At 44.2% G+C, this 16,229-nt stretch overlaps 3 protein-coding genes across 5 annotated transcripts; 2 read left to right on the forward strand and 1 right to left on the reverse strand.

Annotated features, from left to right (window-relative positions):
- The first annotated feature begins 477 nt into the window (after positions 1-477).
- LOC6595831 (titin) lies at positions 478-6,167 on the forward strand. Of its 3 annotated transcripts, none has more exons than XM_026989465.1 (12): positions 478-637; positions 711-1,410; positions 1,470-2,303; positions 2,371-2,516; positions 2,577-2,694; positions 3,399-3,488; positions 3,543-4,778; positions 4,836-5,021; positions 5,192-5,239; positions 5,303-5,407; positions 5,474-5,776; positions 5,846-6,167. In XM_026989465.1, the coding sequence occupies exons 1-12, from the start codon at positions 527-529 to the stop codon at positions 6,055-6,057; spliced, it is 4,089 nt and encodes a 1,362-aa protein (XP_026845266.1). In that variant the 5' UTR covers positions 478-526; the 3' UTR covers positions 6,058-6,167. The 3 variants fall into 3 exon arrangements, with proteins under 3 accessions (XP_026845266.1, XP_026845265.1, XP_026845264.1); XM_026989464.1 differs by having other exon boundaries at positions 711-908; positions 966-1,410; positions 1,452-2,303; positions 3,543-5,021; XM_026989463.1 differs by having other exon boundaries at positions 3,543-5,021.
- LOC6595830 (microfibrillar-associated protein 1) lies at positions 6,159-7,726 on the reverse strand. The gene is made up of 3 exons (XM_002021383.2): positions 7,635-7,726; positions 6,654-7,557; positions 6,159-6,600 (listed from the first exon to the last, which is right to left on the reverse strand). Exons 1-3 carry the CDS (start codon positions 7,702-7,704, stop codon positions 6,165-6,167), a joined length of 1,410 nt encoding a protein of 469 aa, XP_002021419.1. The 5' UTR covers positions 7,705-7,726; the 3' UTR covers positions 6,159-6,164.
- Positions 7,727-10,881: 3,155 nt separating this feature from the next.
- On the forward strand, positions 10,882-16,153 carry LOC6595829 (sodium-coupled monocarboxylate transporter 1). The gene is made up of 7 exons (XM_026989809.1): positions 10,882-11,136; positions 13,261-14,041; positions 14,100-14,261; positions 14,323-14,438; positions 14,499-14,858; positions 14,924-15,385; positions 15,452-16,153. The coding sequence occupies exons 2-7, from the start codon at positions 13,361-13,363 to the stop codon at positions 15,765-15,767; spliced, it is 2,097 nt and encodes a 698-aa protein (XP_026845610.1). The 5' UTR covers positions 10,882-11,136; positions 13,261-13,360; the 3' UTR covers positions 15,768-16,153.
- Positions 16,154-16,229: the final 76 nt, after the last annotated feature.

Consider the following 16,229-nt stretch of genomic DNA (forward strand, 5'->3'; position numbering starts at 1 on the left):
CTCTTTTTGGAAAAATTTTACTGTTTGTAATATTATTATATATTATTAGGTTGTATTATAGTTTTTATCCGATTGTTGCCCCAGACGAACGTTGCCATAGCAAAATAATTGCATATTTGGTACACACAAAAACCTGTTTGGTATTTAAATATCAATTTTCATTAGACTTAGTTTGAGGCAAGATATGTCAACATATCGCTGTTAAAGGACACCCGGAATCATTAAAAAACCAAATTCAAAGGTGAATGCTGTTTGGAAATTCTACTTAAAGATTCGTCTCCATGTTCACCTAATAACAAATTTTATTGCGATACCTTTCACTAGTTCGGCGCTAAAATTCTTAAAGTTTTATTTTCTTTGGTATTTAAATACCCATGGCCATTAATGGGTTAAACTATACAGAAAATGAGAGTCGATATTTAATGCCAGAAAAATCCCATAACAAACTTCATGTTTTTGTGAGTGAGTTTAGAATTTGCGTCTGAAATTTTTTTTTCCCGCGCAGGGGGAAATTTTTGATTCCGGGATGGCAGCTGTAAGCTTAAGCATAAACGGGGAGCCGGCCGTCCTTCTGCAGCCCGATACTGTTTACCGCATTGGGCGTAACGAAGCATATGAGTTCTGTGTCGCCGATGAAGTAAGTACAGGCAAATGTGTAGTTCTTCCCCAAAGATGAAAACATTGCTTTGTTTTAAACTTGTGCGCCTTAGTCCATGGAGCTGTTTCATGCTTTGGCAATTGTCTATCGAGCGGGTGTCCTTCGCGTGACTGCGCTGATGGGAAAGGTATTCGTGAATGGCCTGGAGAACGGCAATGTGGACATCAGCCGAAAGGATGCCATCGATGGAAAGGTAAAGTTACGCTTCGGTAATGTGGCAGCCGAAGCGCAAATGATGGAACCTATTCAGGTATGTGTATCCCAGAGTGGCTCAAGGAAATACATAAAAAACATTGACATATTTCAGCACCATGATAGCAGTGGATTCGGCGAATCCCTCAAGGACACATCCGTCGATACAACATCAGACAGTCTCGTTATACCAGAAACGGAGGTGCAGTCGGTCAACACAAGTGCTAATACAACGGTTGGTAGCTTCTTTGTACCCGAAACCCAAGCTGTGGTCTTTGATAAAGGAGTCTCGAAGGGCGGCAAAGTTTCGCTGGGCGATGACTTCATGATACCCGAGACGCAAGATCTCCTTAGTACTCCACCAGTTGTTGTCCACAATGAGAACTCCAATTCTATCGATGAAGATGCCTCTGAAATGGGCACGCAGATACGCATTTGCACCCAGGAATTCAATAATTTCGATGAGGATGCATTTGATGACTTTGATTCATCTATGATAATGGGAGATTCTGTGACGGCACTATCGCTTCGTCAGCGCATTGAAAACAAAAACAAGCAGGGTATGTAGAACCTATTCAGATATGTAATTATTATCATTTAGATAATTTTTCCGGCTTAGATGTCGATGAAAAGGACCTGGAACTGAGTGCCTTAAATTGGTCTGCAACCAATCCAAAATGCACTGTTTTGAATAGCACCAAGGCGGGAGAATTGTCTCCTCGCGAACTTGCTTGTATTACACCAGACCTATCCGGCCAAAATCCATCTCAAAATGCAGGAAATTGTACTCCTGATCTATTTGATTTGATGAATGCTGGTAATGTACTGTCCGAGAGATCCGCCACACCAACGCTTTGCGGGCTAAAGCAGTTGATTGTGGCCACCATAGAGACACCAACAGCAACTCCTATCGAAGTGGAGGACAAAGAAAATCAGGACTTTATTGTCACTCCGAGCAAAGAGCCAGCAAGCGAATCTCCCAAAAATGGCAACGAAAATAACGAAACTAATCAGGATTTCATTGCCACTCAGCCGTTTCCCTTTCACTTAAAGCGCAAGCAAGAAAGATTGCAAGCAACCGAATCTCTTAAAGATCGCCCCGATGGCGAGCTCATAAATCAGGATTTCATAGAAACTCAGCCATTTCCTTCGAAGCTCAAACAAAATGCCTTGAAAGCAGCCGACTATCCTAAAGACCGCAGCTATGAGGAGGAAACTAATCAAGATTTCATTGCCACTCAGCCATTCCCCTTATGGAAGAAGAAAAATAGGAACGCAGCTGAATCAACTGAAGAACACCGCGACAGTGAGGACAATCAAGATTTTATAGCCACGGAGGCATTCCCTTCGATAAGCAAGCAAGCAAGTAAGAACGCTCCAGAAAATAAAGAGAACATTCCAGTTGAAAAAAATGATACAGAACCCAAAGCTTCTACTTCCAAAGGCGCAAAAGGTAAGATAAGAAGATCATTGCACTATTAATGTCAGTACAATTTTACTCATTCCCTATTTAATAACAGATTTGAATTCCCGTACATATAATGAAATCATGGAGATACTGGACAAAATGGCTGCAGGCTTTCCACAGCCGCCTGATGATCCAAACGAACCTCAAATTAAGTTCGTTAAACCTTCCATTATTATGGATGAAAACTATAATGCTAAGGTTTGTTGAACGTATGTACATCCCCGCATGACTTCGTATAATATTTTTCCAACTCTACAGGTTGCCCGTCTAGAATCCATCTATCCGGACGGGGGCAGCAAGCGGCTTTGGGGTTTACCGAAATTACCCGAAGTCTTGAATAGCCGCATAGCCGGATCGGAGTCACCTCCACGTACTAGTAGGTTTCCAGGTGTTTTTGCATATGCGCCGGCCTCGCTTAATACGGATCTTAAATGACTGGGAACCAGAGTGTCGTGTCGTGCTGAGTTCCAGAAGAACACGTTTTCGACCATTCATATTTTCTTGATCATGCCTGTCTGTCCGTCTCGATGAACGCCTTGATCTCAGAAACACTAAGAGCTGAAGCAGCCGAATTGTGTATCCAAATTTTGGTTCGCCCGACCGTCTTCCGCCCCCACAAAGAACGAAAATCTGTGGCATCTACAATTGTGAAGATACGAGAAAATCGAAAACGTGGAATCATAGAGAATGGCCAGTTCTATCAGTTTGCCAAATCTAGATCAGTGGCTACGCTAATCATTCTCTCTTTCTCACTCTTAGCCGTGCAGCTAGATGTTACGGCTGGTGTGGGTGTAAGAAATGAGAGAGAGAGAGAGACATAGCAGTTGCAGAAAAATATTTTTCTCGCTATGTTTTTTCCATCTCTTATGACAAGTGCCAGCTAAGAGATCGCGGATCGATCCCATCCCTCCCCGCGCTAACCAACAATTCGTCCCTTTAAGTCATCGGCTCCGATGCCTTTGCAAATAATTTTTACAAATATTACAACGATAAATATTCATTAAAAATGAAACCTTCTTAAGCGAGGCCTTTGTGTAAATGAAAATAATCAGGAATTAATGCAACAATCCTTACCAACAGCAAGAAACGCATGTCAACGACGCCTTTCAGACGAATCACCCAGAATTGAGCCCAGAAAACGGCCAGCGGCTGCAGAAAACTCACCCGAACGTAAGGTTTTGGAGTTTATGATCTTCAACCTGCTGAATTATCGTTTTCTTGCAGCTAAAAATAAGATCAGCCGTCTACCTTTGAATTCGTTTATTGAAGAAGAGGATAAAAAGGCAGCTGACAAGGAGAGTGCGCCGGAATTGGTGGTCACTAACACACAGCTCGATGTTGCTTCGCATTCCAAAGTAAAGAAGACAATCGGACCCCAAAAAGAGGAACAGGCATCTGACATGGAAAGTTCACCGGAATTGGTGGTCAAGGTGCGGCCGGGTAGATCAAAGAGGTCGACTAGCACACAGCACGATTCTGCTTCGCATTCCAAAGTAAAGAAGACAATCGGACCCAAAGAAGAGGCACAGGCATCTGACAAGGAGAGTACGCCGGAATTGGTGGTCAAGGTTCGGCCGGGTAAATTAAAGAGGTCGACTAACACACAGTTCGATTCAGCTTCGCATTCCAAAAAAAAGAAAACAATCGAACCCCAAAAAGAGGAACCGGCATCTGACATGGAAAGTTCACCGGAATTGGTGGTCAAGGTGCGGCCGGGTAGACCAAAGAAGTCGACTAGCACACAGCTCGATTCTGCTTCGCATTCCAAAGTAAAGAAGACAATCGGACCCAAAGAAGAGGCACAGGCATCTCACAAGGAAAGTTCACCGGAATTGATGAGCAAGGTGCGGCCGGGTAGATCAAAAAGGTCGACTAGCACACAGCTCGATTCTGCTTCACATTCCAAAGTAAAGAAGAAAATTGAACCCAAAAAAGAGGAACAGGCATCTGACATGGAAAGTTCACCGGAATTGGTGGTCAAGGTGCGGCCGGGTAGATCAAAGGGGTCGACTAGCACACAGCTCGATTCTGCTTCAAATTCCAAAGTAAAGAAGAAAATTGAACCCAAAAAAGAGAAACAGACAGCTGACAAGGAAAGTTCATATTCCAAAGTAAAGAAGACAGTCGAACCCAAACAAGAGGAGCAGGATGTTCCAGATGCATCACGCAGTCGATTAAGAAACGCAAAAACAATCGACAAGATTCAGGAAAAGGCAGCCAAAATTGGGAATACACCCGAAGAAGGAGTCGTTGAAAAGATAGCAAGCAAGCGAGTAGGAAGACCTAGAAAGATCAAAACACCAACATCAACACCGCAGGACACCATACAGAGTAAGATAAAGAAGGAGAACCCACCAGAGAAAGAAAATGCGAATACTAGTGCAGTCGCAAAACGGAGGGTGGGCAGACCTAGGAAGTCCCAAACACCAACAGAGGATAAACCAGAGATAAAACCAAAAGGTAAGAGAAGTGAGACATCATCTACAACAGATAAGATCATTACGAGGAACACGTCAGAGGAGAAAGCTAAAGGAGAACCACAATCCAAAGCTGCTGAAACTCGAGAATCGGTTGTCATGGTCAAAAAAAAGCAGCTAACAAAATCGACCTCTGTCACTGAAGAGGATAATGGACCAACTACAAGTACTGCAGCAGCAGCAGCACAAAAGGAAACTCTTGGGCTAAGGGGAAGATCAATTATTAGTAAGTAAAAATGTATATTGTGTTCATTGCCAATTGTTTCAAGAGCAAGGGTGTCGTCCCGTTTTCCACTTTGAAGAATAAATATTTTTGAACCCTTGTGGAACCTGTATATGTCTTGTACAAATATAAACGCCCAGTCTACATTTTGATGATTATTAATTTTCTCACAGGCACAGGCACAGGCACAGTCGCGTCATCTCAAGAGAATGCCCTTAAAGGTAAATATGAATAGATAAGTGCTTTCAGCGACAATCATTAATACCCGATTCCATTTTCCAAAGCCATTAACGAACATGTGAGGAAGGCAAAAGGACAAGGAAAAATCAAAATAGCATTCTCGATGTGTAATCTAGCTGAGCTGGCGTCAGTTCTGAAGGCCTTGAAGCGTAAGAATTTGGAGCAGCATTGACATATAATAACATTTATCTACAAATATCACCCTAATCTTTCAGATTCTGTGGAGAAAACGGATGATCCCCTGAACTGCGACGTCCTCATCATGGACAAGGGTGATCGCACGTACAAATTCCTGGTGGGAATAGCTGCCAGTAAACCTATACTCTCCAGCTCCTGGCTTCAATCCATGAGGGCATCGTCTCGTGCAACTGTTCAGACAGAACACCTCTTCTCAGACTCAAACTTCGAGAAGTTGTACAAATTCGATCCCCTAATGGCAATGCAGCATCCACAATTGTTGAGTGGGCTTAACTTTATGCTCTGCGAGGGTATCCAACCGAATCAAAAAGAAATGAAAGGTAAGTACTGTAAACACATTTCAGGCTTTTTTCCCCCAATACTATAACATTCGTTGGCCTCCCCTTTAGCAATCATTGAAAGTGCTGGTGGAAAGGTCCACAAAGAACCGCCAGCGCAGGAATTGAATCTGTATGTCATAACTGTAGCCAAGGATAAAAAACGCTACAAGCGAATCCTGCAAAATCGTGCCCATGTCCAGTACATAACCACAGAGGGCATCATGAAGACACTGGTGCAGCATAATCTGGATTTGTTAAACGACCCTAAGGTACAAATTTGAGTCGCGTCTCAGTAAATTGTGCCTTGTTCCTTTTTTTGTGTGGCCATATATATTTCATGTTAATTTTTTTGAAATTACTAAATACATCATAAGATTGTGCTTATTATCTACTCCAATTTCTTTCGCTTGGATCCTGTGGGCTTGTCAAACTGCTGCCGCATGCCTCCCGCGTGTTCATTGTGGAACTTGATGTTGTTCGAGGTCTCCGCATACCAGGGACAATCGAACTTTGTTGTATCCTGATCCACTAAATGAGTGTACTTGGTGCGGCCGCAGCGACCGAAGTTTTTCACCTGCATCACCTTGGGCAGGATGGTCTTGTCGAAGTGATCCTCAAGCGTTGCCTGGGCAAAGTCTCGTTTCAGCACATCGTTCTCCTCGTCCAGGTAGAAAGCACCGCGATGATAGTATTTCTGCAGGAATTTGTATTTTCCTTTGGTGGCCTTGTTGGTGACCATTTTGGGATTCTGCCGGAGCTCCTGGCGTCGTTCCTCTTCGTTGAGACCACGGACCCGGTCGATTTCCAGTTTCTCTCGTTCGGTGCTGCAATTAAAACATTTAATTGTGGTTCACAATTACGCTCATGAGCTACTTACTTGTCGCGTTCTTCGCGGTCCCGCTTCATTCGCTTGAGCTCGCGAAGCTTCCAAGCCTCGTACTCCACTTCGTCGTTGTCGTCGTCCGTGCACACATCTTCTAGGCAGGCTTCATTCGACTCCGGCTTGGTCTTCTCCAGGTCTTTCTTAACGCTGTCCTCCACCATTCGCAGGGTGGCTCGCCTCCGCTCCTTGGCCGCTCTTTTGGCCTCCGCCTCTATTTGTTTTTGTTTCTGAGCTTCGCGCTCCTTTTCCTGAATGGTCGCCCGATCTTTTTTCCTTACAAACAGGGGCTTAAGACGTGGCTCGTTGTCCTCCTCGCTTTCGCTTTCTTCTTCGTATTCAGAGCTCTCTGTTTCTGAAGATTCCGATTGCTTTTCATCCTCTTTTTGGAGCACCTCCTCCTCGCGCTGTTGCTGCAGCATTCTCGCTCTCAGCTTTGTACGCCGATTCTCCATTTCCGTGTCACTGAGCTCCGCATCTGTGTCGGATTCGGAGGCAAGTGTAATCTTGTTGGTTCCCCGCTCGAGGTTCTTCTGCTCCTCTGCGTCCTCTTCTTCATCTTCACTGTCACTCTCCACCATCTCGGGCTCGTGGATGTGTCTGTGGCGTTCCCTTCGTTCTCGTTCCATGTCCTCCATATCCACAGGGCGTGCACGCAGGCGTCGCAGACGTGGATCATCCACCTCGGCCTCATCGCCGTCCTCGGCAGGCTTTCCGTCGGCGCTGCCTCTTCGGGCCAGCTCCATCTTGTGGCGTTCAGCCTTGTGGCGCTCCATGCGCTTCCGTGTGTCAATGAAGTCATCCTCATCGCTCTCGTCCGTGCTGGAGTCAACGCGGGCATATTCAGGACGCTTGCCAGATATATATCGCTGGACTTTAACTTTCTGCATGGAAATCTCGCCTGGAAAATCATTGTAAACAACGAGATTGATTGAGATTCATAATTTATCCGCATCATCGCAGTCCAATTAACTTTACCTTTCTCATTGCGCACGGGAACAGCACCCGCAGTACTCTGAATGCCCGAAGGGGCAACGGGAGCACTCATTTTGTGCACTTTACAAAATTTTTAATTTTTTATTTAATTTGCTTATTTTTTAGGTGTGTGACCAGACTTATCGATAAAATGTACCGTCCGACCCCCAGAAATGTACCAAAATATACCGTCTCATTTTAAAAATATACCGTTAATATACTGAGGAATTCAAGTTCTATATTCCTCGATTTTTATATTCCGTGGAATATTACTAGCTTTCTAGCACATTTAGCCATGCCCACATAATTTAATTCGATTAATTAATCAATTTTCTACTTGACCGGCACATTAAATACTTGGCTTTGCTTGTTTTTGCCTCAATTTTGGTTTCTCAACAACAATATAGCGACTCGTATGATGGAAAACCGAGCTTAGCCCACTTAAGCCCCCTATATTTAAATAGTTCAACTACACGAGGTAAATGGCGGAATATATTAACGATTGTAAATTCTTATAGATCCATCCTATCCTTCCCTTTAAGTTGCCAAACCCCACGAATCTTTCATCGGAACTGCACTAAAATTCTTCAAGATTCATAATTTTTCTTTTTTTAATAAAGGTCTGCAATGGGTTAATCGTTCTCTGCCCATGATCGGAATATTCTTTGATTTCAATATTCGGCTCAATATTACTAGCTAGCTAAGATTTTTAGCACTGAAAACATTATTTTATTTGATTGATGAATCAATTTTCTACATGACTGGCTTAATTGGATTGTTTATAAAATAAGTTTGAAGCAAAAGATGAACAAAAATGTTAATATGTATACATGATAGATATACGGTATTCGTTATCGATAACGATAAGGCGGGCGTTAGCAGGCCGTTTCAAAACGAAATTCAAAATGATTCATCTTCATTTCCGCAAGGATAAAATTGATTGGTTTCAAATGTGTGAATAACGGAAGTGCTATGACTTAGCACCCCCTAGTATGAAGCCACCAACTAATTGAGACACCAATTAACGATACATATAACACGGGTCGGGCTCGGCTGCATATTTTAGCAATGTCAACGCCCACTCTAATTAATGTAATAATTGACAAATTGACTACTACGCTTTCTTTTAGACAATTCATAAATATTATTGGGTGGCAGACGCGTTCTTGTGTAATATCTTGAATGAAACCGAACAGAGAATATTGTTCAAAATATACTTTTGATTGATATTGCGTTTGTTGGTTCGTTACGACAGCACGCACGCAGCACGTGTGGCCCGCCGGCTGGTTCTGTTCTTTTGTGGTCTTGAAAGAGACAACGGCCGGCCTGCCCATACCGGACCAAAGTCCAATCACATCTCATGAGTGAGAGGCTCGACCAGTTTTGTGACGTTTGAAGTGGCTTGCATCTTATAAACAAACTTTCCGTTGTTGCTGCTGTTGTTAGATCGTTTCGGGCCTAAACACTGCGTCGCATTTGCCGAACTGCTTTAAACTGCTTTCGGCTGGCTAGTGGAACGGGCAAGATTTACATCAGGCTAGGCTGTTAGTTAACTATATGGCGGGAATATTTAATTAATGCAACACGCTTCAAAGCTCAACTGCATAGCCATAGCCACTGCCCTGGGTAATCTCTCCACGTTTCCATCGACACCAGCCGGTGTCTACAGTGACCTTATACCAAGGCGGTGCGTTTTGGAGACTTTCCGCTGGCGGGGAAGCCCCCAATAAATTTGACATTAATTTGTTGATCTTCTTCTGATCTTGATTGCTGTTTTCCCCATCAATTCCTTATACTCTTGGGCATTTCTTTGGGTTCAATGTGAATTTATTGTGATTGATACTTTTTTGAACCAGCCGCCACCTCGCCTTTCAATTCCAGTACACATTACACTTTTATTAGAATTAAGCACTCGCAAGAAATAATTCAAAACAAATAATTTTCTATTAAGAGAAAGAGAGAAAGGGAGAGAAAGAGTGTCATGCCTGATCAAAATCGTACCAGATCGAACTCGTTATCGTTATCCAAGTAAGACCATTACCAGGCGGCAAGGCAATTGAGGCGAGGCGACAAGCACACAAAAAAAAAAGAGTGATAAAATCGCTTCGTATACGAGGCCCATTATTAATTGGCGCACTTTTTTCCTTTGTGACTGGTCTCGGGTTACTTAAAAAGTAATAAAAGAAAATTTTCATTCACAGCACGGGTACATCCATCACGCAAGCCGAAAGCAACTAAGAACACTTAACACATCTTGTTGTCTAACAATTAAACTTTTGTACTTTGTTTACAACGCATTTCATTTAGCATTTAGCCCTGGTCAATTGACGACGATCCACCGTCCACTGTCCTGTCCTGTCCCCCTACCGATGGAGTTTTCTCCGGTATTTTCTGGCGCTTATGCAGAGAGTTTTATGGAATGCACATCTATGGGAATGGAATGAATCATGCGATTCACTTAATTGTACTTTCAGTTCAGGAATCGGAGTACAATGGAATAAATGTCTCAACTTAAAATATGACTGCCAGCAGTTTATCTTTCCTAAGTTTATTTATATTTTTCCAATAGTGTAAACCACGTTTTACTTTAAATTTCAATTGGAATTTCAGTGGAACGAATTTGGCTCCACATTGAAGATCACGTCGTTGTTTGTTTGAAAATATGACAACAAAAATTTGCTGAAAGTGTTGTAAAGATAAAGATTGAGAAAGGTATTGGCATTCGATCTTTCGTAGTCCCCCGCATACGAATTATCGAGGAAGTGCTCGGCTCCCAGGCATTCTATATAGTAAGATACATAGATCTTCGCATTTAAACAAGATTTTCCCTGACGCTATCAATCGACCATCAATTGAGTGCCGCTCGCGCTCGCGCTCTCCCTCTCGCTCTCGGATCTCTGTACGAGCATCACGAAGCATCTTGTGGAGATCGGCAAGCGCATATCCGGCGTCGCTAGGCTTGCGCTGACGCTCGCTTGCTCTTAGTTCGATTTTCGCTCTTGTTTCGGGGCCCAAGACTTTGAAGAGAGAGCCAGAGACCGCCCCGTGGGGTTCCCGCAGTTGGGCCGCTCGGTGATCTGTGATTTGACGCTGCCTTGGCTGCCGGGGGCCTGGCTGTCGTATAAAACAGCGTAACGGACGCTTGCAAAACTCATTCATATGAAAATTGTCAATACGTTCGAACAGCTTTAAGAACACCCAGTGAAAATACAATCAAAGGACAAGTGCTCAAAACTAAAAATTTCACAAAGGACAACCAAACATCTCAAAAAGGGATATATAATACCTAAAGAAAATATCAGTGATCAATATATTCGTTTGGTGAATTCCAAATAAGAGAGAAAAACACGTTAATGAAATACAGAAATAATCAAGGCACAATCCTGCAAATACAATTCAGAACATTTCTAAGATACAATTCTCTATGTGCCTATCCACCTGAGTGCTAAACGAAGACGACAACGAATAAAAATATAATTTAAGGATTGAAAAATCCGACATCAAGGTGAGGAAGTAAATTAATACTGAGGTGAAAGCGGCTTTAGATCGACAAGTATTTCACCGTTTATTAAATGCAAATGAAGCAGACTTTCTACACCAACAATTGTCTCACTTAATAAGTTTTTTTTTAATTCTCATTATTTATGTAGTTTTTATTCAACCAAGTGCCACTTAGAACGTTTGAAATGTATGCCATTGACTGTGTATTTTTATTATCACTAAAACTAGTTAAAAAAAAATTAGGCAAACAATTAAAATTTGTAAAGCAAAAACAAAAAACCAGCTGAAATCAATTTGGAGAACGCATAAATCTATCAAAAAGCAAAGCTGTCGAACATCTCAAATTTCTCAGACCCTCTGACGACTCTGGGCAATTAGCCAAACCCTTTCGCACCCGCGCCCGCCTCCGCCCTGGCCATTGCCCTACCTATTGGGCAATCTTTTTTACAACTGTTACAAGGTCCAAGTATCCCCGTGATAGATCTGTGGCAGCGTCAAGTGCTCCTCTTCATTGGAGAGGACCGGTGAAGTTTGCTGGCACTATCTTTGACCAGATGGGCATGCCCTAACAGCCTGTCTGCCACAAATCATGTCAAATGGTTTATTTTGTTTATATGAATATTAATAATAAAAAAAAAAACGAAAATCGAAAAACGAAAAACCGAACCAAATAAAAAAACAAAACCCAGACATGGCAAACCCCAAAACAAAACACACGCATATCAATTGGCGGAGACGACGAGCTCGAGATATAGGAAAAAGACAAAGATGTTTTCAGATATTTGCCCTGGTCAGTGGTGGGGGGTGGAGGGGTCCCACATGCCAAAGGGGGATAGAAAATGCCACCAATTAAGCCAGGCGCCCTGTCCGTGTCGCCCCCCCCACACACACAATCGTAGAACAGCACCCAGAACGCATACGACCTGTGTACTACAAAGACTGTCTCCAGACAAGAGTGGAAACGTGTTTCTCCCCGGCACCTCTGTGTGGAGGGAACCTTTTCGATTAGGCCGCTCTTCCACGGAGGCATCTTGCTCTGCTCTTACTCTTCGCCTCAGGCCTTGCCAGCAGTAGCTCTCTTCAGATGCGATGGATGGCAAATTTCTGGCCAAAACCGGCGCAATCCGGCTCAAGCCACAAGCCACTGATATAAACCAGTTGAATTCGCTTAAATCTGAATTGGGCGCGGGAGCATTTCTCACTTTTCGCTCAAAACTTTGCTGCCGTTTGGTCTGCCTCTTTCTCAGTATCTGTGTGAGTGTTTGTTTCCGTATTGCATCAGTGTGTGTGTGCGATTGTGTGTGTGTGTGTGTGTGTGTGTGTGTGTGTGTTCCACAGGAGCAGATTTTCTTTAATAGTTTGAATTGGCTGGAAAATTGGGAGCAGGAGAAGCAGGTTCGGTTCTAAGTTCGGTTGATTAAAATAATTGTCAGAGTGTTTGAATCAATTGGATTGTTGATTGATTCGTATGGGTTATCGATTGCAAAATGAGTGTTTTATGATTTAACAATTGAACGCGAATATCAATGAATGTGTAATGGTGGTGGAAATATTGTATGGAAATCAGACACGATGCAAAGTGTCCGACGGGCCAAATGATCATTACGATCTGTACTCCTAAAAGTAGTTCATGCTACATACATATGTACATAAGTAACCTTAAGGTGGCTTTCAGTCTTCACTTTCTCTTGGAGACTCCCTACCAGAATCAGCTTTCTCTTCCTTTCAACATACATATGTCGATTACATATCCCGAAAATCATTTACGAAAGCGTTTCGCCTTGAACGAGTGTGGACCCATAACGAAAATATATTAATAATAAAGCAATTACACCCAAATGGAATTGTTTGTTTAAGGAAATAATATATTTGTACTTGAACATGGAAACTGTGGCCAATGGCCCGTTCGATTCCGTAGCCCCTACCCTCCCTTCAGTCTCCCCTGCTTCTTTCCAGAGATGACTGCTGGTGGAATTTGTGGGGGATCGTTCGCTTAATTAATTAATGGCAGCCAAAGCGACACCCACTGATGGAAAGCTTTGGCGATTGCCGCCTTGGTGCAATTTCTTTTCGGGAACCTTGATCTTGCTATGATCTAAGCCGTATGTTATGCTCTATTCCGTTTCAGTTCGCGAATAACGTTGTGGGGCTTCAGACGGAGAGTGACCCAAGGTGTCTGGCTCGAAGCACTCATCGGTTGCAGTTGCAGTTGCACATTCCCTGGCAGGATGTTCGCTACCCAGGATACCATTTTGAAGCTGCTGACCCTCTGCGCTTTGGCGCATTCTATTACCGCCTATGCGCTGCAGGAGAAGACCCCCGCATCGGGATCTGCATCTGCTCCGCTGGACCCCAGTCACAAGTATCTGATTGTGCGGGGAGAGAGTCCTATCGGAGCCTCCGCCTCCCAGGAGCATGTGGACTTTGATAATGCGGCAACTCTGCTACTGCAGGCCTACAAGTCCCAGCAGACCACGTCCCCGAATGGACTGGAGGAGTGCAGCGCGCCCAGCCACAAGCCCACCTTCTCCGGCTACGACTACGTGATTCTGCTGGGCATGCTGGTCATCTCGCTGGGCATTGGCATCTTCTACGGGTTCTTCCAGAAGGGAGGCAGCTCCTCCAACGAGTTTCTTCTGGGTTCCGAGATGAGCATCTTCCCAGTGACCCTCAGCCTGACGACCAGCTTCATTACGGCTATCGAGCTGCTGGGCAACCCATCCGAGATGTACTTCCAGGGCACACAGTTCGTGCTGATTGTGATCCCCATGGTGCTGGTCATCCCGGTGGCGGTCAAGATCTTTTACCCCATATATTTCAAAATGGAGCTCACCAGCTGCTATGAATACCTGGGCATACGCTTCGGCAAGGAGATCCGAATCTTGGGCGCAGTACTCTATGTCATACAGGTGCGTTCAGAGGATCCTCAACAGAAAGAGCTTTGTGTAACCTATCTTCCTCTATTAGATGTGCTTCTACACGGCTGTTGCTGTCCTCGCTCCAGCCATTGCCTTGTCCAAGGCCACAGGATTGGACACCAAAATTGCTGTCATTCTGATTTATGTGGTCTGCGTCTTTTATTCCTCGCAGGGCGGCATGAAGGCTGTGGTCATTGCCGATTCATTCCAGGTAAACGGACCAAAGAAAACTCCAGGGATCCATTTTGTAACCTATTTTCAATCCTTTTCAGGCTGCAGTCCTGGCTGTGTCTCTTGTTTTGATTGTGGGTCTCGGCAGCTACTACAGCGGGACTCCCATTCAGGTCTTTCAGAAGGCTGCCGAACTCAATCGCTTGGAGTTCTTCAAGTAAGTTTTACACCCAGAAACCCTTTTGCCTTTCCCTTCTAATTGTTTGCACTTTTCCAGCATTGACCCCAGTCCCACGACCCGCCACACCGTTTGGTCTGTGGTCATTGGCGGCTTCTTCTACTGGACATCGCTGTTCTGCACCAACCAGGCCTCCGTCCAGAAGTGCATGTCACTAAAGTCCTTAAAGCTAGCGAAGATTGCTCTGGGCTTTGCCATTATAGGTTTGATTGCCGTTTTCCTGCTCAACTTTTACACGGGCTTGATGGTTTTCAACCACTATGCGGACTGCGATCCCCTGACGGCAGGTCGCATCTCGGCCTCCGATCAGTTGCTGCCTTTCTACGTGATCAATACGTATGAGCACATCTACTCCATTGCGGGCATCTTCGTTGCAGGCATCTTTGCGGCTAGTTTAGGGTAGGCACCACCACACTTGTGGAGCTCTAAGAACCAGCACTGATTATACTTTCTCTTGCCTCCAGAACTGTGGCATCTGCCTTGAACTCCCTGTCCGCTGTGACCTGCGAGGATCTGCTTGCCAATGGCATGAACATCAAAATCTCTCCGGAGAAGGGAGCAACCTATGCCAAGTGGATGTCCTTGGGCTACGGTATTGCCTCCTTCGGACTGGTGTTCATTGTGGAGCATCTGGGCGGCGTGTTGCAGGCTACTCTCACATTGAATGGCCTCATCGGTGGCGTGACACTGGGTCTGTTTGTCCTCGGTATTGCCTGTAAGCAGGCCAACACTAAGGGAGCCTTCTATGGCGGGCTTCTATCGCTGATTCTAGTGATCTTTGTGGGTGTGGTGGCCCAGATAGCCAGTGTGGAGCCACCTCCGCTGGCCACATCCATCGAGCACTGCGATTGTCATGTGAATGTGACCAGCATTATCGAGGACTTGCTCACCGAATCAATGAATCCCATTGAGCAGGAAGGATTCACGTGAGTTTGGCTTTTGTTTTCTAACGTTTCGATGGTTATTTGAATCAGTTATTCGATTCCTTGCAGTTCCTGGCCCATCTTCCGGCTAAGCTATATGTGGTATAGCATGATCGGATGCCTGTTGACAGTATTCCTAGGATGGTTCATCTCCCTGATAATCGACTTTAAGCAACGACGAAATGTCCTGAAGATCACCGGCAAGGGCATCGATAACGAAGGCGTTTCCGATGAGGTGTTCAAGAGCGACTCCCAAGTGCAGTACACCACCAACAGCACCATCACCACCACCACAGCGGTAGACCCACCACTCCCACCCACAACCAAAGAGACTACAAGTGACGAGGGGCATGTGAATCATGCCATACGCATCGACGACGAATAGAATCGAATTCGAATTTGGCTTGGAATAATTCCAATCCAGTGTATTCCTTGTGTAACCGGTAACCTCTATGTACAAAGACCAGTCGCAATCCTAACTGTCCTAGTTTAGTCGCAAGAGTGATTTTTAGTTTTAAGTCCAATCATAGCCCGATTGCTGCTACACCCCGAGAGCAATCTTCGACACAGTATTCTGTACACAAAATTTTTTTTTTTTTTTTAATATAGTCTCTTTCAACCGTGTACACATATATAGTTGAAAGAATTATTTGCACGGGCCAACAACGCCACCACACTTTACTAATTTTACTACGAAAGTGAATTTACCTTTAGGTTTGTTTTAAGCAACCATAAAAATAACCTTAAATAAACACATATATGTATTCTTAATCAGCAGCCGCTGACTTAAATCAAAATTCAATCTGATTTTTATGTAAAATGGAGTAGTTCCTAAAATACACGTGGC

This window comes from Drosophila persimilis, unplaced genomic scaffold (assembly GCF_003286085.1).
Source record: "Drosophila persimilis strain 14011-0111.01,24,50 unplaced genomic scaffold, DperRS2 tig00000431-arrow-pilon, whole genome shotgun sequence".
Lineage (NCBI taxonomy): Eukaryota > Metazoa > Arthropoda > Insecta > Diptera > Drosophilidae > Drosophila > Drosophila persimilis.

Coding starts and splice junctions, on each gene's coding strand:
- LOC6595830 (XM_002021383.2), bottom strand. CDS start 7,704: ATGAGTGCTCCCGTTGCCCCTTCGGGCATTCAGAGTACTGCGGGTGCT. Junction 7,558..7,634: donor TCCCGTGCGCAATGAGAAAG/GTAAAGTTAATT, acceptor ATGATTTTCCAG/GCGAGATTTCCATGCAGAAA. Junction 6,601..6,653: donor GACCGCGAAGAACGCGACAA/GTAAGTAGCTCA, acceptor TTTTAATTGCAG/CACCGAACGAGAGAAACTGG.
- LOC6595829 (XM_026989809.1), top strand. CDS start 13,361: ATGTTCGCTACCCAGGATACCATTTTGAAGCTGCTGACCCTCTGCGCT. Junction 14,262..14,322: donor TCATTGCCGATTCATTCCAG/GTAAACGGACCA, acceptor AATCCTTTTCAG/GCTGCAGTCCTGGCTGTGTC. Junction 14,859..14,923: donor ATCTTTGCGGCTAGTTTAGG/GTAGGCACCACC, acceptor TCTTGCCTCCAG/AACTGTGGCATCTGCCTTGA.
- LOC6595831 (XM_026989463.1), top strand. CDS start 527: ATGGCAGCTGTAAGCTTAAGCATAAACGGGGAGCCGGCCGTCCTTCTG. Junction 638..710: donor AGTTCTGTGTCGCCGATGAA/GTAAGTACAGGC, acceptor TGTGCGCCTTAG/TCCATGGAGCTGTTTCATGC. Junction 5,022..5,191: donor AAGGGGAAGATCAATTATTA/GTAAGTAAAAAT, acceptor ATTTTCTCACAG/GCACAGGCACAGGCACAGTC.